General features: G+C 27.4%; 1 protein-coding gene across 1 annotated transcript; it reads left to right on the top strand.

Annotated features, from left to right (window-relative positions):
* On the top strand, positions 1–18,686 carry LOC145843961 (ribonucleoside-diphosphate reductase large subunit-like). The gene is made up of 20 exons (XM_082951254.1): positions 1–54; positions 403–491; positions 2,256–2,433; positions 3,473–3,573; positions 3,827–3,886; positions 4,489–4,605; positions 6,212–6,297; positions 7,820–7,961; positions 8,544–8,627; positions 9,214–9,292; positions 10,015–10,177; positions 11,378–11,579; positions 12,358–12,519; positions 13,056–13,277; positions 13,957–14,033; positions 14,299–14,423; positions 16,409–16,515; positions 16,951–17,139; positions 17,834–17,953; positions 18,298–18,686. The coding sequence occupies exons 1-20, from the start codon at positions 36–38 to the stop codon at positions 18,400–18,402; spliced, it is 2,427 nt and encodes an 808-aa protein (XP_082807380.1). The 5' UTR covers positions 1–35; the 3' UTR covers positions 18,403–18,686.
* Positions 18,687–23,898: the final 5,212 nt, after the last annotated feature.

Here is a 23,898-nt window from a genome sequence, read left to right as displayed (position 1 = left end):
CTTTTTATTAAAGTAATTATTCAAAACAATTCATCATGTATGTAATAAAGAGAGGTTAGTTGGTTTTATTTATAAGCTACTTTTTTAGTAAATAGTTGATGATTTCTCTATTTTTAAGATAACAAAAAGCTAAACAAGTAAAAGAAAATTGAATTTTTTTAAAGTATTAATATTGAAATATTTTTTATAACTTGAAACTTACAGTTTATAGCTATTACAATTATCAGTTAAATGCTTGAATGTTTTACTTAAAAGATACTAAAATAAAAATAAAGCCAATAAGCAACATTTTATGTAATAAAAATATTCAATATTTGAATATAAATGAATAGATGTTAAAACTGTCAGTTGAATAAATGTGTTAATAAAAGTTTCAAAAAACTAATTGTATATAAATAAAAGGCGGAAGAAAGGAACGTATCAATTTTGATAAAATCACCTCCAGAGTTTCCAAACTGTGCTATGGACTCAACATGAAGTTCCTTAAACCTGTTAGTTTAATTAAATAGTTTGCTGTTATTTAGTTATCATTTAAACAAGTAGTTTTCTTATAAAACTGTATTAAATGGTAATTTCAATAGTTTGATTTTCAACATATTGTAAATTTCTTAGTTATTGTTATATATATATTAAAAAATGCCCTGTTTTTATTAAGTTTTTCAAAGTATGTTTGGACTTGTATAAAAATGTTTATATTATATTTAAAAAAGTGATAACTTTATTCAAAATACTCATTTGTTTATAGTACGTTTTAGTGTTTGTATAGTTTGATTAGGTAAATTTTAATAAATATCTTTATATTTTACTAGAATGTTTCAAAATTTATTATAATGTGTAATATTCATTTTAACCTGTGTAAAAAAAAGTAAACCAATGCTTAAATGGAAGTGAGTAAAAATTGCAGAATCTTTTATTCCAAAAATTGTTACTGTTTTAAAAAGAGCAATAAATTTATTTAACTGCTAAATTAAAACATACTTCTAATGTTTTAATCCCATGACAATCAAAAGAAGAAAACAAATGAAAAATAAATTATATGTATCTACTATGATCTGTTAAGAATTATTGTACTGCCTACTTGAGTTAATAGGTTTGAATTTAAAAAATTACTTCAATACTTGATTTTAATTTTCTTATTGAAAAATATTTCAACTTTTATGTAAACTGTTTACACTATAGACTTCAACTAAACCAGGGGTTGGCAGGTCAAAAGAGGAATCGTTTTAATGTGTTTTGAAAACATATTTAAAGATAATTTTATTTGAAAAAAAAAATTAGGCGGTAGATTATCTATTAAAACACTTATTAAATATAATATTAAAGATAACACTAAAAATTAATTTTTGTTTTTTGAGAATATTAGTATGATGAACTAAGTGAAAAAAAAAATTAATGTAGTCACAGGCCTCAGTTTGCCAACCCCTGAACTAAACTGTTTTTATTATCAGTATTTGTTTTTAAAAGTTAATGAAAGGTTAACGACTTATTGTAAAGTTTGCTTTAAAACAAGGTTAATTAGAAGCAATAAAAATATGTCAATATTTATAGCTAAGAGTATTTAAAAAAAATAGTTTATAGCTATTCATCAAAAAACATGCTTTTAAGATTTTATGAATGTAAAGTTCTTAATAAGGTCATTTAGTTGTAATTTTCTTGCTTTCATCTAAGAATTACTCAGAATTTTTATATTTAGATATTTTTGATTACATTTATTTATAAAAACATTCTTCTAGTTAATTATTACTAACAATTTTTTCAAAAAATTAATTGAATTTTTTATGTGATTGTCACTTCGCAAAAACTTACTATAGTTGTTATAATATTTATCTTGATTAATGATTTTTTAAATAAACAAACTAGTTATAACAGTTTTTTAAGTTGAAGTGAATTTACTTCTATTCTTATGTTAAGGGCATAGGGGGGAGGGGTAAAACACTTTTTTCACAGTTTGATCTTAATTTATATAGTTATTACTAAGCTACTAGATGCTTTATACAGGTTTTAAAAATTCAAAATAATTTTTAAGATATATTTTACTATTGTTCTTATCTTAAAAGTTTATAATTTGTTACCTGTGTTTACCATCATTTCTCACGCAGCAAACTACAATAAAAAAAGAATAAAGTTTTACTAATAATTTACTAAGAATATTTAGTAATATTTATCAGTAAAAAAAATTTAACATTTTCGCAGGAACAAATCACAATGAAGGTGATCATGGGCTTGTAAATATTATAAAACTAACATTTTCGCAGGAACAAATCACAATGAAGGTAATTAGGGGCTTGTACGAGGGGGTGACCACCCCGGAACTGGACAAACTGGCCGCGGAGACCGCCGCCCAGATGACCACGACCCACCCCGATTACGCGGTCCTTGCTGCCCGGATTGAGATTAGCAACATGCACAAGGAGACCGTCAAGCAATTCTCCAGTTAGTTGATTTAAGTTAAAAAAAGAATAAAAAAAAAAAGTTGAAAAAAATAAATAAATCAAAAAATTTAAGTTAAAAAAAATTATTAAAAAAAAAATAATAATAATCTAAGTTAAAAAAATATAATTAATTTCACAATTTATTTTATAATATTATTGCACAAGGAGACCGTCAAGCAGTTCTCCAGTGAGTTGATTTGTTGTTTAAACAATTAATTAGAAAATATAATTAAATACTATATACTTTGTTTGACTTGTTAAAATTATTTATTGTTATTATTTTTTAAATATTTTTCAATAAAGTTTGAAATGCAATAATATTAAAAACAAGTCGATTGAAAGTTGCAAAGCATTAAGCAGTAAGAAATTTGGTTCGATTGATTTGTTTTACAATTTGATAGGTTGTTTGATTAATTTGAAATCATGGGTTGACAAACTGGCAAGCATAAAGCATTCAACCTTTTGTTTAGATTTATTTATTTTGTTTTCAAAAAAAAAAAATTGAGTGTTATTTATAAAAGAATTTTAATTTTATTTTGTTCAAAAGTATTAGTAAAAAGTATGTTTTCGTAAGCACATTGAAAACATTACTTTTCGACCTGCAGACCCCTAATTAAGTATGAAACTGATTGTAAAGAGATATAGTAAGATTACAAGCATCTTATATACTATTATTAACAAATAATTTTAAATGAAACAGTTGCTGTTGAAGACTGTTTTTTGATTACGCAGTAAGATATTGTTTAATAAATAAGCATTAATTAAAAAGTGTGTTCCAGCATCAAAAATGTTTACAAATAACTACAAAAATTTAGTTGAGAAAGTGTTGTTGTTTTTATTGTTGATAATAATTGATTTTGAAATTGGAATCTACAGAACTATTTGATTCCCATGTGTGTAATTGTATCAAATGTTTTTAAAGCAATAAATAAAAACTTGCGATAGTAAGTGTTTTAAACAACTTATCTTTGTTTATTTTTGATAGCGTTTGTAAATTCTTATTTATATATTTTTTTTAACTGTAAAATATTTCATTTCAGCTGTTATGACAAACTTACATGATTATGTGAACCCAAGAAACGGAAAGCATTCTCCCTTAATTTCTGATGAGTGTTATGACATCATAATGGAACACAAAGATGTTTGTTTGAGCTGAAATTAGTTTTTAACATTTTTAAATATTGATAAAATATAATTGTTAATATGAACTCTATTATTTTTTTGACTCACCAAGTTTGTAAGTTATTTGTTAAATTTGTAAAAAATAGGTGTATTAGTTAAACAAAACAAAATTGAAAAAATAATCTAAGTAAAATAAAGTAAAAAATAACTATTTTAAACATTGTTGATCTATATCTTTTACATTAAAAATATAATATAATAACTATTCACAGAGGCTGAACTCAGCAATTGTATACGACAAGGATTTTTCCTATTCCTACTTTGGTTTCAAGGTAATAAACTCATTATATATTAAGCAAGTATGTCTTAAATTAAATTGTTTGTCAATAATGTGTTAAATGTTATAACGAAATAATATATATTTTTTAAACTATTTAGAAAAATATAGTATTAATGATAAAACTCAAGTAAATTCTCCAGCTGGTGAAAAAAAAGATTTATTTTAAATAAAAAATAATTTTAGCTATTTAAAAGTTTTTAAAATAAATAAATGTCATTTAGTTCCATAGTATATGTTCAAAAAAAGTTTAATCAAATAGAATGAAGTTTTTGACCAATAAATTTAATATTATAAATAAGCAATCCAAATACAATAAAAACCAGTTAAGACATTGTTAAAAATTTTAAGGCAAGTAATTAAAGTTTCAAGCAATTAATTCAGACATTGGAAAGATCTTACCTGTTGAAATTATGGTAAATTTAGGTTATGCAAAAAACTTGGTAAAAATTATTTGCAAAATACTTATAGTTTTTGAAAAAAAATTCAGACGTTGGAAATATCTTACTTATTGAAATTATGGTAAATATAGGTTATGCAAAAAACTTTGTAAAAATTATTAGCAAAGTACTTATATTTTTTTAACAACAAATTTAGACTTTGGAAAGATCTTACTTGCTGAAATTGGATGGAAAGATAGCTGAAAGACCCCAACATATGCTTATGAGAGTTGCCATTGGTATCCACAAGAAAGACATCGAAGCCGCTATAGAGGTTTGAAATAACTTAGTTATACGGAATTAGTGGTAAAATTTGTTATAAAACAAAATAAAATGGTTGTTAGTATCCATAAGAAATACATTGAAGCCGCTATAGAGGTTTGAAATAATTTAGTTGTATGAAATTAATGGTAAAAATTATTGTCAAATAAAATAAAATGGTTGTTAGTATTCCTAAGAAATACATTGAAGCCGGTTATTATAAATTGATTGCAAATAAGACCACTTATACCAGAATAATGTAGTTTTAAGGAAAGTTTATAACTAGTTATTAATCACTGTCATTATTTTTTTTCGAATCATTTTTCGTTGTTGAGTTTTGTATTAGCTCAGAAAAATAAAATTTAACTTGATACAATGCTTTTTTTATCCAAAAAAAGCATAAAATATTTTAAGCTTTTTTTATAACGTCAAGTTTTTTATTTATTAAATTGCTTAAACATTTCGTTTACATTAAATTAAATTTACTTAACTGGTAAATTTTTTGTTTGCAACAAATTTCAAAAGCACATTCATAATATTTATCAACAAAAAAAAAGTTTTTTTAATAATAAATTCAGTTTTTTTATTAAGTTATTTTTTTTATGTTTTAATTGTTTATTCATTCTTTAATTAGATTTAATTAGTTTGTAAACTTTATACTTGCAATGCATTCCTAATATTTATCAACAGATGTTTTCTTAAGACTACTTTATAAGTCTGAAAAGCTTTATTAGTGCATTTAACAAATATTTAAATAACTTTGAAATGCACATTGCACGTTTGTTTTGCAAAGAATGTAGAAATTTAATTTAACAAATAACATGGTCATTAATAATAAAGCATTCAATTAAAATAAGTAGTATAACATTTCAGGCTTACAATTTGTTAGAGAAAAACGTGATTTTGAGTGGAATTTATATACACATTATGTTTTTTTAATAAACTTAAATTATTTAATTGAGCTACTAATTTAGTATTAATTAACATAATTTTTATTAAATCTAATTAGATAATATCAGGGTTGCCACACACTCAAATGAACTCAAGGAGTTTCCAAATTATAGAAAGTCTCAAGGAATTTTGATTTTTATTTTAAATCCAGGGAAACTCAGGGCAGTTTTGATTTTTTATAAAAATTTTAGGGAAGTTTTAAGATTTTTTAAAGAATATCAGTGAACGTTTTTTCTAGATCTAGAATAAGATTTAGTTAATCCAGTTTTAATATTTTTTTCAAAAAAATTAATTTATTTATTTTTAAGTGCTTATTAAGAATTTTTTTAGTTCTTCAATTTTCTTAGAACTAACAATGTAATTTTTAATAATTTTATAATAATTAAAATATTTTTAAGGATTAAATTACTCAGGGAAACTCAGAGAAGTTTAAGGTTACTCAGGGAAGATTTTTTGACTCAAAGAGTGGCAACACTGTAACAATCAGACTTACAATTTGTTTTCGGAGAAATACTAAAACAAAAATTAAACTAACTAAATAATATTACAAACTTACAATTTGTTTTCGGATAAATACTAAAACAAATTAAACTAAATAATATTTCAGACTTACAATTTGTTGTCGGAAAAATGGTAAAACAAATAGAACTAACTAAATAATATTTCAGACTTACAATTTGTTGTCTGAGAAATGGTTTACCCACGCGACTCCCACCTTGTTTAATGCTGGAACAAACAGGCCTCAACTTTCCAGGTACGTATTTGTTTATTTTAATTTATTTTAAAGTTTTGCTTATTTATTATTTTATATTTTTAAGTTTATTTTTTAAATTAAAAACGATATAAAATAGTTTAATAATGAGAAATGTTGTGGTAAACTGAGTGAATTCTCAAATACTTAGATATGAAAATTAGATTTTACAAGTTTAACTTTTTGTCTTAAATTAAAAATATGACATGAAATTTATGAGATTGGACAAATTAATGAGTGAATATTTTTTCAAACTATTGACTTAAAATGTTGCTTTTTGAAAAATTATGAAGAAGCATAATTAAGAATACGAGCAAAAAGTTTTAAAATGAAATATTGAAAGTTAATTTATTTGTATTGCCTTTGTTTTAAATTTTATAAATAAATAATATCAAACTTATAATCCCAGAATAATTTTAAAACACAGAGAAAAACAAGTTTTAATAAGTCCATTATTTTTGAGTGTTAACTTGTATGACCTCTGCTATTAAACTAATTTTTTATTCTTTTTTATTTAAACAAGTTTTGTTTTTAACCTCTAGTTACCACTTATTTAAAGTTGTTTTTATATGTTTTATCTTTTAGGTAATAATGCTTTATATTATCACTTATTGCTAAGCAAAGATAATTAAAATAAACTAGAAATTTTATTTTCCAATATTTTTGCTGTTTTTTTTAATAATACTTCCGTTAAACTCTCAAACTCATTGAATCAGTAATTTGAAAAGTACATTTGGCCGTTTTACAACTTAATGTCTTTTTAATGATCTGTTTTAAACATTTTTTTCTGTCTTTTTTTTAACACCTATAGTTTTGTTTGCTTGTTTTGTAAATTACCAAACAAAGAATTAAAAAAAAGTTTTATAAGTAGTTTTAATATGTTTACAGATTAAAAAATTGAATATAAACTTAGTAAATGTTATATAAATTATTATTATATAATACAAAATATGATAATAATATCTATCAAGGCGTTTATAATTCGAATCTGTTTACATATACAATTGAAATACAACTTTTGGGAGTTTGTTTTGAGTTAGTATCAATATAAACATCTTGTACAAAAAGAAATTTTGCAAGTTTAACTGCTTAGCAAATAAAGTTTAATAATCTATTCAAGGTTGCTACTTTACCTGGAAAAACCTGGAATTCGACAATTTAGGCAAAAGTTATCTGGAAAAACCTGGAATTTTGATCAAAAAGCCTGAAATTTTTAATAATTTTATCATTTTCAATTGTAAAATTTCGATTTTACACAAAAAATCTATCATATAAATAAGATTTTTTGTCGTCATCAAAATTTTTTTGAATTAAAACTACATTTAAAGTAACTTTACAGTATCTTTTCAATGTTTTTATACTATTTAACACAGTTTCTTATATAGAAATTAGCTTATTACTAAAAATAGACCCAAAAATGTGTACTTTTAAAAACCTGTTAAAATTTTTGAAAAAGCGAGTGGCAACCCTGTCTATTCTGTCTTCCACATGTTTTTGTACAAAATTAAAAATCATTTCCAAACAGTTGCTTTCTACTAACCATGCAAGAGGACAGCATCCAAGGAATTTACGAAACTTTAGCGCAATGTGCGTATATTAGCAAGCAGGCCGGAGGGATCGGATTGTCAGTTCACAATATCAGGGCATCAGGATCATATATCGCCGGTGTTAGTTTATTTATTTGTATTTGTTATATATGATTATAAATTTTTTTGATATATCGGATTGTCAGTTCACAACATCAGGGCATCAGGATCCTATATTGCTTGTGTTAGTTTAATTTTTAATTGTTATACAGATAAATTAAACTGAAAAAAAAAATACAAGCAAATATTTTTTCATAGACAAGTTAAAGTGTTTAAACAATTTTTCGTCAGGCTAGTTTAAGTTTAAAAAACAGACAGACATTCTTAACTATAAACTGATAATTTTCATTCAGCTTAATCTATATTAACAAATAGTTCATGTACAGATAAGCAAGTTGACGTATATTTTGAAAAAAGTTGAAAATTGAAATTCAATTGAATTGATTTAATCATGTAATATAATAAACAAATAGTTTTTATACAAACAAATTAAGGAAGTATTCTACAGCACTGAACAAATAAATTGAACAAACAGTTTTTATACAAACAAATTAAGGAAATATTCTAATGCACAAAGCAAATAGATTAAACAAACAGTTTTTATACAAACAAGTTAAACAAATATTTTTCACACAGACAAATAAATTAAATATTTTCACATAGACAAATGGAAATTCCAATGGACTGTTGCCGATGCTTCGAGTGTTCAACAACACAGCGAGATATGTGGATCAGGGCGGAAACAGGGTTGGTGTTTGTATTTGTTAAATATTATTTTTTAGTCCAACAACCAGGGTTGCCACTTTACCTGAAATTTGACAATTTAGGCAAAAAAAACCTGGAAAAACCTGGAATTTTAACAATTTTCACATGTTCAGTAGTTTGACTCAAAAAATCTATCATACAAATAATTTTTTTTTGTTATTATCAAAAATTTTTTATTAAAAAACATACAAAGTAGCTTTACAGTATATTTTCAATGTTATTACATATTTAACACAGTTTCTTACCTTAAACTTAACTTTAAACTAAAAATAGACCCAAAAATGTGTACTTTAAAAAACCTGGAAGAAATTTGGAAAACCTGGAAAAGTGTTTGAAAAAACGAGTGACAACCCTGAATACCATTTTAAAAATCTAGAACCTTAATCTATAGTTGTCAGAAAGTGTGTACCAATTACTTACAAAACATTGTATAATCATTTAATACTGAGCAGTTGTTCAGTAAATGTTGTGTGCACCTTATAACAAGTAACATGTCCTTAATTGTTTTATTTTACAATTCATTAATAACAATGAATTTTATTTATACTTGTATTTCAACTACCCACAGAGACCCGGAAGTTTTGCCATCTACTTGGAACCGTGGCACGCGGACATATTTGAGTTTCTCGACGCTAAAAAGAATCACGGTAATAAGTATTATTTTATTATTATTGTTTAAATATTATTTGTTACATTCTCCTTACAGGTTTGCCACACTTAAAACTTTTTCACTTTGTTTAAAAAAACAGGCTGCCTCAGGCTTTTTAGTAATTTTTTTTCAGCCATCCCACAGTAAACCAAATTAACAATAATGTTTATTTCTTTTAAATAAAATTTTAGCAAGTCTAAAATATACTCTTGACTCCTTATGACTTTAAAACCGCGTTTTGTTTAAGTTTTTATCAAAATTACTTAATCAAGTCAACATTAATCAGCTAAAAAAATTTCATTAGTTCAAGGTGCTAGGTAATACTAGAACAGCACAAAAATTTTGTTTAAAGCATTAAAAGTTTTGCTCTCTAACCCCGCTTTTATTCTTCAACTCAACTATATTTTAAAACGTAAGGAAGATAGTAAATTTTTTGGAAGTACGATAATATTCAAACTCTACCTTTTAAGTTTTAATTTAGCAATTTCATACACTGATATGATTTTTATTCCTAAAATAAAAAACACAAAAACCTCGTAAAAGCCGACGAAGGGCAAAGATCCTAATAACAAGTCACAATTTTCCAAATCGCAATTTTTGCTACATTTTTCAATCCCGCTTCAAATTTACAAAACTACATCGCGCGGTATAATTTGTTCAATCAAACAAGTTTCTTTATCTTGCAACAAGTTGTTGATTTTAAAATTTCCCGCCAACCAGGCAAGGAGGAGCAGAGAGCACGTGACCTGTTCTACGCGTTATGGATCAGTGATTTGTTCATGAAGCGCGTCAAGAAGGACCAGCAGTGGAGCCTGTTCTGCCCCAACGAGGCCCCTGGACTGCAGGACGTTTGGGGGGAGGAATTCGAAGAACTTTATGAAAAGTTTGTTTGTTTATTTTATATATGATGAATTTGAAAAATTATATGAAAAGTTTGTTTGTTTATTTAAATATTATGGGTTTCAACAGTTATACATAAAGTTTGTTTGTTTATTTTTACTATTATATTCAACATAAATATTAATATGTTTAAGAGAAAGAATTTGAGAAATTATATGAAAAGTTTGTTTGTTTATTTTATTGTGAATTTTAATAACTATATGAAAAGTTTGTTTGTTTGTTTTATATATGATGAATTTCAACAATTGTATGAAAATTTAGTTTGTTTTGTTGTTTTATATATGAATTTGAATAACTATATGAAAAGTTTGTATCATTGTTTTTATCATTTTCCAAACAAACGTTAATAAAATGTTTGGGGGTTGAATTTAAGGCGTTGTGTGAAAATTGTCGTTGATTTTTTGATTCATGATACTAAAAAATTACATTTTTAATAATTCGAAGAACTATATGAAAAGTATGTTTTGAAATTATTTTTGTTGCGTTAATTTTTTTTTGACGGTTCGTCTTGGGTTTTTCTAAAAATTCATGCAAAAAAAAAAACAATATTTTATATTTTGTAAATGGTATATAAAAAGTACTTTTCTACAATGATTTCAAAAGACGTAAGAAACTCATTTGAACGATGACTAGGTGTTGCAAGGTTCTGTGTGCTTTGAGCAACACTCAGGGTCGCCACTTTACCTGGAAACCTGGAAAAACCTGGAATTTTGAACAAAAATTACTAAAAAAAAACGTGGAATTTTTAACAATTTTAACATGATAAGTTGTAAAATTTCGATTTGACTCTAATAATATATCATAAAGACAAACATTTTTTGTCATCATCGAATTTTTTTTAATTGAAAACACATTTAAAATAGCTTTACAGTATCTTTTCAATGTTTTTATACTATTTAACACAGTTTCTTACCATAAACTTAACTTTAAACTATAAGTAGACCCAAAAATGTGTACTTTTAAAAACCTGGAAGAAATTTGGAAAACCTGGAAAATTTTGAAAATACGAGTGGCAACCCTGAACACTTGAATCGCCATGTTTAAAAATAAACAAACCCCTCGCAGGTATGACGTGCTCCGGATAACTCGATTATCCGCACATGTTCGATTCGATTATCCGTGAGATCGGATTATCCGAACACTTGAATCAACAAAAATAATCAATCAATAAAACTCGTCGCAGGTACGAACGCGAGGGCAAGGCGAGGAAGACGTTCCCCGCCCAGCAGCTCTGGAAGGCCGTCCTGGAGTCGCAGACGGAAACGGGAACCCCCTACATGGTGTATAAGGACGCCTGCAACAGGAAGTCCAACCAGCAGAACCTGGGCACCATCAAGAGTAGTAATCTGTGCACTGAAATTGTGGAGTTCACCTCCAAAGACGAAGTGAGTAGCAAGTAGTTAGAAATATTAAAACATCTCCAAAGATGAAGTTTGAATGAGTTTTGTTGCTTTTTAAATACATTTTCTCTATTATTTATTTTAACAGTTAAATACTAACAAAACAATTTTTCTCTCCTATATTTGCGTGTAGGAGATCCTCAGTTGTTGTAAACAAGTCTAGAAAATTTTTTTTTAAATAAAATAAATGGAAGTAAAACAAAATAAAATTCACAATTATATATTTTACTATAAAAAGAATTAAACTTGGTACTGAGAGGGAATTCACATCGAAAGATGAAGTTAAAATAATTATAATATTTTCATTTTTATTTTTGTTATACACGTCTTGTATCTTAACATAATTAATGAGGTTTATTAAATAAAAGGTTGAAAAAATTGTTCATTTTTTTATAAAAATGTATTTGTAATTTCTGTACTTTGGAACCGGTAGCTCCTTTCCATATGAAACAATCTCTAAAAATATTTTTACATTAATTTTTAATCGTGATTTTACATCTTTTTTCACACAGGTAGCAGTATGCATCGCTTGCCCCAACAATGATAAAAACATAATTGAACAACTAAATTTACAAATAATATTTCAATAGACACTAAAACTTGAATACTTTCCTCCACACAGGTGGCAGTGTGCAACTTAGCGTCGCTCGCTTAAACAGTATTAATTTACATTGTTCCATTAAGTTTATAAAAATCAAAATTTTACAATTATATCTATTAAAAACTAATAATAAATACTACAGTAGTTATTTTCTCCACACAGGTGGCAGTGTGCAACCTGGCATCGCTCGCCCTCCCCAAATTCGTCAAAACTGCCCCGGGCGACGTTCCGGTCTTTGATTTCCAGAAACTCTACGAAGTTACGCAGGTGGTCACCAGAAACCTGAACAAAATCATCGACATCAACTACTATCCGGTTCCCGAAGTAAGAATTTTTAAATTTGTGTTTAGTATGGCTTGATTTTTTTGTATCTTGAAATACTTATATTTTGTTTTTAGTTATGTTGATAAGGCCTTGTCGAAAGATTCTACATTAAGTTGTTTATTATCAATGTGTTACTGTTATGTCAATTTTTTTTATAAGTTTGGAGAATAAACCTATTACTAAAAAAAAACATTTGTCTCCCAGGCAAAAAATTAAAATGCGAGACACAGACCTATTGGCATCTGTGTCCACGGATTAAATAAAAAATATCTTACTAAATATCAAGTAATTTTATAAAGTTGTTATTTATCGTTATTACTAACCTAAAAACATATTTACCTTCAAAATACACTTTCTCCTAATATACGTCGAATATATATATATATATATATGTTCTTGTTAAAAATAAATTTAGTACCTAGGCAAAGACATCAAATATGCTTCACAGACCGATTATAAGGACGGGAGTTCAGGAACTGAATAGAACATATAATTTAATTTTGCTCTATCTTCAAAAAATACTTTCTCCTCACCAGGCGAGGAACTCCAACATGCGTCACAGGCCGATCGGGATCGGAGTGCAGGGATTGGCCGACTGCTTCATCCTGATGCGGATGCCGTTCGACGGGGAGGAGGCGCAGAAGCTCAACGTTCAGATATTCGAGACCATCTACTACGCGGCGCTGAAAGCTTCGTGCGAATTGGCGAGAGAGGAGGGCAAGTACAGCAGTTACGAGGGAAGCCCCGTATCCAAGGGGGTTAGTTGGAAATATATCATATTTATTATTATATTATTAAGGGTGTTTATAGCACTTATGGGGAAGCCCCGTTTCCAAGGGGGTTAGTGATTATTTTATTTTTAATTATATATTTTTAAAGTTAGTTTTTAATATTTTATTTGCAAAGGGTGTTTATAGCTCTTAGGGAAGTCTCGTTTTTAAGGGGGTGAGTGTTAAAATATTTTTATATTAGGAATTATTGTTTTTTGTTAGGGAAGATTCTGCTACAAAAGAAGTTCTGTTTTCAAAGGGATCTGTCCGTAAAATTGTAAATGTTTTCAAATTTATGTTTTTCTAAGAAGTCTTATTTTTGCGGGGTCGCTTGTTTTTATGAATGTAATATTTTTATTATTAGAAATAACTGGCGAGAAAGTTAAAAGTTGTAAATTGTTTGATAGTTGTTATTTTATACTTTTTAAATTTTCATGTCTGAGAGGTGTGCTTGTGTTACTAATTTTTTAAACTTCTATGTTTTTTGCTGTTTTTGAGCAGTGCTTATTCTTTAAACATTTTGTTTCTAGAAATCTAATCTTTTAATTAGATTATTTCCTAAGTTGTCAGTGTTTACTGAATAGGAATATTTAAAAGTTTTTGTTCTTCATATACATTTATACAAAGCAACCTATTGTACACATAAAATTTTATATTTAAATAACAGCTCCTCCAATACGACTTGTGGGGAAAAACTCCAACTGACTTGTGGGATTGGGCGAAACTGAAAGAAGAAATTAAACAGTTTGTTTTTGTTATATTAATTAAAAGAAGAAATTAAACAGTTTGTTTTTATTATATTAATTAAAAGTAGAATTTGTGTTAAGAATTTTGTTTTATTAATTAACCAGACGAACAATTTAACATTTTATTCTTATATAATTCTTATATGTTTAGGATTTTATAATCTAACGACCCAGAATCATTTATTATTATTTCTTTTTTTTAACAAAATTTTTGTTGTTATTATTTTTGTTTTAAACAAAAAAAAAACTTATTATTTAAACAGACACGGAATAAGGAATTCCTTATTGCTAGCACCAATGCCTACAGCGTCAACAGCCCAAATATTAGGGAACAACGAGTCGATAGAAGCATACACTTCTAATATTTACACTAGGAGAGTTTTATCTGGTTAGTAATTGATTGAATTAATTAATGTTTTTTACTTTCTTCCTGAAAATCCTGAACAAAATTCGGTCCAATCAAATTAAGTTTTTACTATTCAGATATTGAACCAATGGCTTTAAGGCAGGGGTCGGAAAACTGCGGCCCGCGGGCCACTTTGAATTTTTTTATAATCTAGTTTAATATATTAATATTCAAAAACAAAAAATTAGTGTTATCTTTAAAGGATAACCTATCGCCTTTTTTTTTTTGTTCGAAATAAAAAGTCTTTAAATATGTTTTTTAAAGCACATAAAAAACGTTCCTTTTTGACCTGCCGACCCTTGCTTTAAGGTATGCCGCAGAATACTGTCTGGTTTTTTGTAGAGTTATGTAACACAACACTTTTGTTAATGTTCTGAATGAATTTGATTTAAAAATTGTAGTGAATTTTATTTTTGCTAAATTCTGTTCAACACTCGCAGTGACGTCATTTAAGTAAAATCGGAAGTTTTTATTAACTTTTTTATATATAGTAAGTTTAAATGAGACAGAGATAACTGGAATTTTAGAGCATGTTATTATTTCAAAGCCAATTATAAATTGGCTCTTAACAGAATAATAGTAGTCGAGTAGTTCACAAAAGAGGCATTGCCCTTTACATCAACTACTCTGAGTTTAAATAGTTTTCCTTTCAAGTTGATTATAGTGTGCAGTCTTATAGTTTAACAGTATAGTTTAAGTTATATGTAACGCTATCTGCCCTGCGTTGTGATAATAGTTAATAAATTTACAAAATAACTAGTTGTAAACACTGACAAGTTTAAATTTATTAAAGCACTATGACGTTTGCTTAACGACGAATTTTTAGTACAAAATGCTATTCTTGTTGTAGCAACGGTCAGTTTTAATATTGCTGGGAGATTGTGAGTTCGATATCAAGTCAGAGTCGCCATTGAAGTCAGCAGATACTGATGGCTCAGTATCTGCATGACCCGTTAACTTATTTTTATGTCTTAAGCCCTTCTTAGTCTTAATCATTCTAATGGTATAGTAATCACTTAAATAGTAGCTTAAACTAAAAACAACCAGTTATAATTTACACAGCACAGTTTAATCAACAATATTTAATAACAAATGTGATTTAAAAAATACGTATTAACTCAAGTAAAATTATACAAAAAGTTGATAAAGCTAAAGAATAATTTAATAATTTCTTCAATAAGCAACAAAGTTTAATCTATAATTTGGTACTTCTTTTAAAGTAACAAATTTACAAAAATTTAAACACTCAACTGCAATCCACTCAAAGTTCCAATTCAATGTCATCAACTAGAGTTCATAAATAAAACTGACCGTTGCTACAACAAGAATAGCATTACAACTAGTTATTTTGTAAATTTATTAACTATTATCACAACGCAGGGCAGATAGCGTTACAGCTTTACACACAGGGTTTTGTGGTTTTATACAGGGTTGCCAAAAAACCTGGGATTTTAAACAACTTTTAAGTGTTGAATGATAAAATTTTTGATGATGACAAAAAAATTATGATAGATTGAAGCTTAAAGATATCTTATCGATGTTGTTATACTATTTAACACAATTTTTAACCTAAAACTAAATTTTAAACAGGAAATCTATTGTAAGAAAGAGAATCTAAGGTGTGTAATTTTTAAAAACCTGGAGAACATTTGGCAACCCTGCCTTGAGTTAAATTAGTTGACTCTTCGAGTTGATTATAAGTATGCAAGTCTTGTGATTATGTAAAAAACTTATGTGAGCTAATTGAATGATGTTGTTTTAAAGCTGACCTTAAAATAATAACATGACAATTCTGAGTTTATAAAGTATGAATTTAAGATGTTATTGATCTTGATAAATAAGATAATAAACACAATTAATATTAATTTAGTTATATTCAGGTTAGCTCCATGTAGTAAACAATAATTTTTTGACATATCTAACTGGTCTTAATAAACGAAATAATCGCCATGAATTATTATTTTCAGGTGAGTTCCAGATAGTCAACCACCATCTTTTGAAAGATCTCACCGATCTTGGTCTTTGGACTGAAGACGTAAAACTTCAGATGATTGCAAATAACGGAAGCATTCAGGTGAATTGTTTTGTATATTTTGAATTTTTTTTTACAAAACCTGTAACCTTTCATTAAATACAAATTTTGGTCAAAATAATTCGGGTTTTTTTGACGAAACTTCCTAAACAGAACATCTCTGGGAAATATTACAAAAGTAAATAAAACATTTTAAAAACTATCAAAATTTACATCAAGTTCAATTAAATTGCAAGACTTCTTATAAAAAGATCTCTTTTTCTTTCACAACAACCAGAAACGCCACAAAGATAAAAGAAGCTGTACAAAACAGTTGATAGAAAAAAAAAAAAATTTAACAGAACATAACATTAATCTGTACATAATAGTGTGGGAGATAACAAATAAATATTAAAAAAAAGTCAAAAATAATAGTAATATATAAAACTCTTTTCAGAACATCAAAGAAATTGATATAATCTAAATAATTTCAAACAGAACATCCCAGGAATTCCCGCGGACATCAAGAAGTTGTACAGGACTGTGTGGGAGATCAGCCAGAGGAAAGTGATAGACATGGCCGCCGACAGAGGCGCCTACATCGACCAATCACAATCCTTGAACATTCACATCGCGCAACCCTCGTACAAGAAGCTCACTTCCATGCATTTCTACGGGTGGGAGAAGGTATTGAGTGTTTTATATTATTAAGAAGTAAAATAAAGTATTTATGAACTTTATTTCTACGGGTATTTTATTATTTAAATAAAATGTATTTCTACGGGTGGGAGAAGGTATTGAGTGTATTAAAAGAAATATTTATTGAAATGAAGTTGAGAGTATTTCTTATTGAAAATGTTTTTTGGTTAATTTTACTAGGAAATTGACTTAAAATTGAAATGTGTCGTTGTTTATTTACAATCATGCTTTTCTGCGAGTGGGAAAAGGAATTGAGTGTTTTATGTTATTTACAAGTAAAAAAAAATCGTTTATGCACATCCATATTTTATCTACGGATGAGAAAAGGTTTTAAAGAGTTTATAACTCTTGAAAAGATGATCAGTGAGTAATAGATTATGAAGGGTAATTAATTATAAAACCTTAAAGAGAAAAAAATTTAAAAACTAACAAGTATTAGATTTTGATATTATTTATTTATTTCCATCCATTTTTAAGTGTGAAATGAGGTTACTAGTTAATTTTATTATGTGACAAATTAACTTTCACGAGATAAGTTGTAATAACTTAAATAGAGTTAAAAAAAATATTTTCTAAATTATAAGCATTAAACGAACTTACACTAAAATACAAACATCCAGTCTTTTATAAGTTATGTGGTTATAAATTAAAAAAATCCCCTTAAACGCAACTGTTTTACCAGGGACTGAAGACCGGAATGTACTATCTGAGATCGAAGCCGGCCGCAGAAGCTATCAAGTTCACAGTCGACAAAAACAAGTTGAACAAATTGAGATCTGTGAACGGGGCTGGAGATAACAATGTTTGTTTGTTTATTATATTTACGCTGAAAAACAAGTAAAAACAAATCTGTTTGTAAGTCGATGTAAAGTGGTGATCTTTTCAAAAAATTCTAGTATTTTTTTAATTATCCAGGTATTAACAATATACTTAACAAAGGATAAATCTCAAACATTTACATTTTTTTTTGATTTATATTTGGATTTTAGAAAACAAATAAAGAGATCTCAACTGCTAGAAAAGAAATAGCATATTTATTCTATTAAGACTATATTATGCAAACTGAGTTTCGGTCAAAGACCTCGTCAGTGCTCGTATAAAAAATCTTGTTCAAATAGAAATATAATATTTTTAATTATAATCCAGGGCGGTTCAACATCGGCTATGGACAGTTCCATGGAGGACCTGACCCAAGCTCAACTCCAGTGCTCGATTGAAAACAAAGACGCCTGCATGATGTGCTCCGGATAACTCGATCATCCGCACACGCTCGATTCGATTATCCGTTCTGATTATCCGAACAATTTTTTCTCTTTTGGTTAAATGAATTATCTGATTAGTTTGATATAAATTTAGGTTTTTTATTAAGAAATTATCGAAACTTAATGGTTAAATCTTATGTTGAAAAGTATTCAAATTTTAATTTTGTAATGAAAACTAAATGGACTTGGTTAAATCGTTTATATAAAACTTATAATACTTAGTATTTTAAGCTGTTTTCAATAACTCAAGCCAATTTTACACAAAAACTTTTTTTATAGCACAATTTTATTTGTTGTTTTTTCTTCATTTTTTTTAATGTTCTGAAACCTGATTACAGTTTATTTTGAAAGTTGAATATTTTGATGATGTTTTTTTACTGTGTAAAAATTTTGATCGTGGTTTTACAGAATTCCATATTTTTGTTGTTTTATTAAATTTTGGAAAAAACAGTTGTTTACATGTTCTAATATAATGTAATTAGTGATAGAGAAACATATAAAACCTACTCATCAGTTTAAAAATGTCAGTGTATTAGTTAATTTAAAGTATAAACAAAATTTATTTAAAGTTTGGGCTGCAACTACGAATAATTTTCTAGCTGTTTCAAATAATTTCTTGGTGATTTTATTTGATTATAAAAATTAAACTAAAATGGGGAACCGCTTAGTACCAACCCGCGCACAATTTCCACCCGAGTCAATTTCACTTTTACACAGCATCACTTTTGGACGGAGTGTCATTTTTGCATGGGTGTCATTTTTCCACGAAATATCACATTTTTGTGATAGCGCTTTGCACAAAGCGTTCTGTTTGCATCAATTTTTACTGGTACCATTACCTGCACCAGTCGTCACTTTTGCACGGCCGAATTTTTTCAAAAATTAGATTAAATTAAGTCGACGAAGTCTATCTTAGTACACTTATTAAAAAAAAAACTAAATTTGTTAGATATAGTTTATAACTGTTTGAACACAATTGTTATTGCAAAACTATACTTAAATGTAAACTAAAAGCTAATTAAAAACTAAAGTAGAGTAAAAAATGTAAATTGAAATCTTTTAATAAAAATACGGACGATTTAAGGACCAAATTATAAGTTTTATTTTTAGACTAACTTTTTTACTTTGAAGTTCGTTGTTATTATTTTACAAGGTAAGAAAATTCACTTTTAATCATACGCCCATATAGCAACAATTTTTCAAAAGAGAGTGATAACTTTCCAAGACAAGTTAACTGCTGACATAAAAGATTCATTTTTTTTATTTCACTTGGAATTTAAGCAACAAAATTTATATCAAGATTTAATTTTTAAGGGATATAAACAAGTTTAAATATAGTAGACTACCGCTTAAGTACGCAAACTGAACCCGACCAAAAAGTGCGTACTTAGCACAGGTAGTGCGTACTTTTTGACGACATTATATAATATTAAATTTAGTTGTTTGTTTTCTTTCTTATAACTAGCCACCAAACAATTAAGCCAAATAAACAAGTATTTTTATTTTGAATAACATTTAATACATAATTCTAATCTGCAAAAATTTTAATAGATTTTAAAATGTTTTTTTTTTCTATAAAAAGTTTCTACATAATTAATACATAGATTTAATATAGAAAGTCAATGTCAGTCAATGATATAAAAAAGAATATTAAGCCATATTTTCCATGTTTTGTTTTGTTAGAGGGAAAGTACCAAACTACAGTGACTAGCTGGAAACAGCCTTGCGATTTAGGAATCATTGGAGCCCTGAAGAAAAGGTATAAGTATCTTTTTCTAAGCGATGTGCTGACATTTTATACCTTGAATGAAGCTTCCAAAAATATGGTTTTATACCAATCCAAGCAGCTAAGAAGAGGAGCAGCTGGTGTTGCCCATGGCCAACCAGAAAACTTAATTGATGCTGCCTGCTACATCACAGAAGCCTGGAATAATGTAACAGCAAAAGCGATCCAAAATTCCTTTCGGAAAGCTGGTCTAAAAATTCAATTTTTCGATCAAAATGATGACTCAAGTCCTTCAAAGGAGGTAGATGTTGAAGACCTTATACACGTGTTCAACAAAATGAAAGTTGAAATCAACCATCAACTAATTGAGCAGTTCGTGCAAATTGACGACGAAAACAGCCCAGAGTATGCTGAAGCAACTGTGATTGAAAATCAACAGGCAATTGGTGAACTAGAAAGAGGTGCTATTTACTTTCATGATGAAGAAAATGATGAGATGGCTGCAGGATCTAGTCAATGTCAGTTTCGTGGGTACACCGAGCTATACACTGAAGCTGAGGAAACAGAGTGAAGCAGCACTTGGTATAGCTCCTGAGCTCTACCACAAGCTAAAAAGCACTCATGAAAATATCAACGTTTGCTAAACAAAGCAGCCTTATCTGAGCAGGGCTTGCACAGAAAGAAAACTAAGCAGCTCACACTTTTTGACATGATGAAATAGAGCCAAGATTTTTTTTTTATCTGAATAGATTTTGTCTTTCTGGATAAGTGCGTACTTAAGGCGGGGTGCGTACGAAAAAAAGTGCGTACTTAAGCGGTAGTCTACTGTAGTTTCAGCCTATCATTTTGAATTTTTTTTAATAAGTTTAAATAGTTACATCGACTTTCATTTTTAGATTAAACTTTACTTTCATGTTAAAATATTACACATACTAATAGCTTTAGATCAAGCTTGAAAAAGTTGTACCGAGCGATGGCATACAAACATTAAGCAAATTTTAAGCCTAAATGATAAGTTGAACATTTAGATAAATGCAGATTTCTAAAACTACTATACTGTCAAACTCAATTATAAATTTTTTTAACAATACAATGTTTCATTCGCTTGAAACTAGTCAAACGAGATTATCAGTTGAATAAAATCTTATTCTAAATTTTAGATTTTATTATCTCGTTCGACTAATTTCAAGCGAGTGAAACATTGTATTGTTAATAAAATTTATAAATGATAATTCTTCTTATATTTAAGTTGAGAACTTTGATTGTCATCTTTAAAGTACACAATACTGTTAAACTACCTAAAAACAAGTGAAACTATGAAACTAATGTTTTATTTAACGAAAAAAAAATTTTTCAACTACAATTTTTTTCAAACACTCTTGACATTTGTAATATTATTCATAAAAGAAAATAATTTAATTCTGTCAAAAATCCTGCTTCTAGTAGCGTGTTTCTGTGCGTCTATGTATTTTTGATTTTTGACCAGGTCAAAATCACTTTTAAATTAGTTTCTATCAAAATAAATAAAAAATACTAAACAAGTAAGACTTTATAATTTTATTTTTTGAGTGTTTTACTTGGAAATAAATTTTAAATACCAATAAATATTTTTTTAAGTTAAGTTATAGGTTAAGTTTATTTTGATTTTAGTAGATTTTGTATTAAATAAATTAAAGTTTCGAACAGAAATTCTAACACAGTTTAGGACTAATTTGATTTTTCAAAATTTATGAAATTTGAAATGTTTAGTCCCAATTAACAATTCTCAGATCCACGAAGTAAAAAATTTAGTTCAAGTAATTTGATTGAATGTTTTCAATAAGTTTAACAAATTAGTATTTCGGGCTGCTTAAAAGTTTAAAAACTCTAAAGGTTTTAGCAATAAAAACCAGGCTTGTTGAATTGCTGTTAATAGACCAACATCGTTATTTTGTAGGCAACTACCCCTTTTCAGCCCGATGTGGGTTTAACTCTCTGATTTTTTGATTATTCTCTTTGGCAATCGGATTATTGATTGTTCAACCCACGCATGCTTGATTACAAAAAGTTTATAAATCACTTTGCTACTATTTCGAACGGTATCATGTGTTATTTTGTTATGTATTTCTTGTCAATGTTTAACTCGACCATTTATAAATCCAATGATCTGTAACAGTTTCAAATCAACTGTTTTGATAACTGCGATACGACTAAAGGGTGATGTAGGGTATACAAGACATTTTGCTAAGAATTTAAAACAATCAATACTTGGTTTTGTTTTGGCAATTTTAGACTCCAACAATGTCTAGGATGATGGAGTGAAATGTATGATCTTATTGACTTTTATTGCTACTTGTGTATAAAAATACGGTAGTTTACCTTCTTGACAAATTTCATACCTTCGTGCAATTTGTTGAGCTTTTCAACAAACTGATGTAATTGTTTTCAAAAATTCAGAATACTTGCAATAAACCTGAATTTTTGCATTTTCTGTCTCCAATTGACTGGCAAACCGGGTGAGACCGTTGATAACCCGTCTGTTTGTTGGCACACTGCGCAATTGAAAAGAAACATGCTTTGTGAGTATGCTCTTATTTTTAAATACTGTTTGAGTCATTTTTGATCGAGCAAATATTGAATTTGGATCATCTGTGCATGCTGCTTTCGTAACTTTATTGATAGTTTCTTCCAGTAGAATGTTTGTATACAAACTCTTGTTCACAAAAGTAACACAAATGTCTGTGTTCACAAAATTAAAATTTTTAAGTACTGTTTTTAACCTGAAAATATTCAATTTTTTTTATTTTCAGTATATATTTTTTAATATCAAGTTATAGATCTAACACGTGAAACCAATGTTGCTATCATACTTTTACTTTTATTTAAATTATTAAAGTTGCCTACCTAATAATATTTTTGTTTAAAACTACCAGTTACAAATGCTTAGATATATAATTTTCTATATTTTATAAGTATTATATATGACAAATGATATTATATATGACAGACAAACAAAAAACAAAAAACATAAAACAGAAGTATTTATATTTTCAGAGTAAAAAGCTGTAAGCAAAAAAGTTGAAATGTTGAAGTATTACACAAAGAGAAAATTTGTCAGCCCCTGTAAACGGAATACTAAATGCAACTCATGGAAAGCGTACTCAAGCAGAATATACATACAAGTCGTTATGCAATTTATTGCAGCCTCAAGGTTCTAGTTGATCTTGCAGAGGTTAATATTAAAACTTGTATAATGCTTTCATAGTGAAGTTGTAAGTCGTAAAAGTAATAATTTTTTTTTAAACTTGTTTAATTAATATAAATAAAATAGTATTTATTGGTCTATTGAAATCTCTTCATTGTTTTTATAATAAATAAAAAAGGTGTACAAGCTGAACTTGAACTAATATCAACATTAATTTTAGTTAATATAATTATAACATACTTTGCCATTATGTTAATGTGTCTAATTTTGACAAGTAGATTAAATACTTTGTTTGACATTGATACAGAATAAGAATACTAGAAAGTAAATAGCTAACATTAAATTAATATTTTTGAGAACTTTATTAAGATAAAATTTCGATGTTTAAGCTATCTTTTGTCCCTTATTTTAAGTTCGTTTATAATCATTAAGTTTTAGTTTTTGCGATGATTTAGTTGATTAGTAACTCAGATTTTAGTTGATGACATTAACAAAGCAATTATGCAAGATTTAATCTAATACACTAAAACTGTAAACAATTAAAATAATTTATGATAAGTTTAAAATTTCAAAGT

The sequence above is a fragment of the Thalia democratica genome, chromosome 9 (assembly GCF_965202585.1).
Source record: "Thalia democratica chromosome 9, ktThaDemo2.hap1.1, whole genome shotgun sequence".
NCBI lineage: Eukaryota > Metazoa > Chordata > Thaliacea > Salpida > Salpidae > Thalia > Thalia democratica.
Note: the sequence above shows the minus strand (reverse complement) of the source record. Positions and strands in the feature narration are given on the sequence as shown.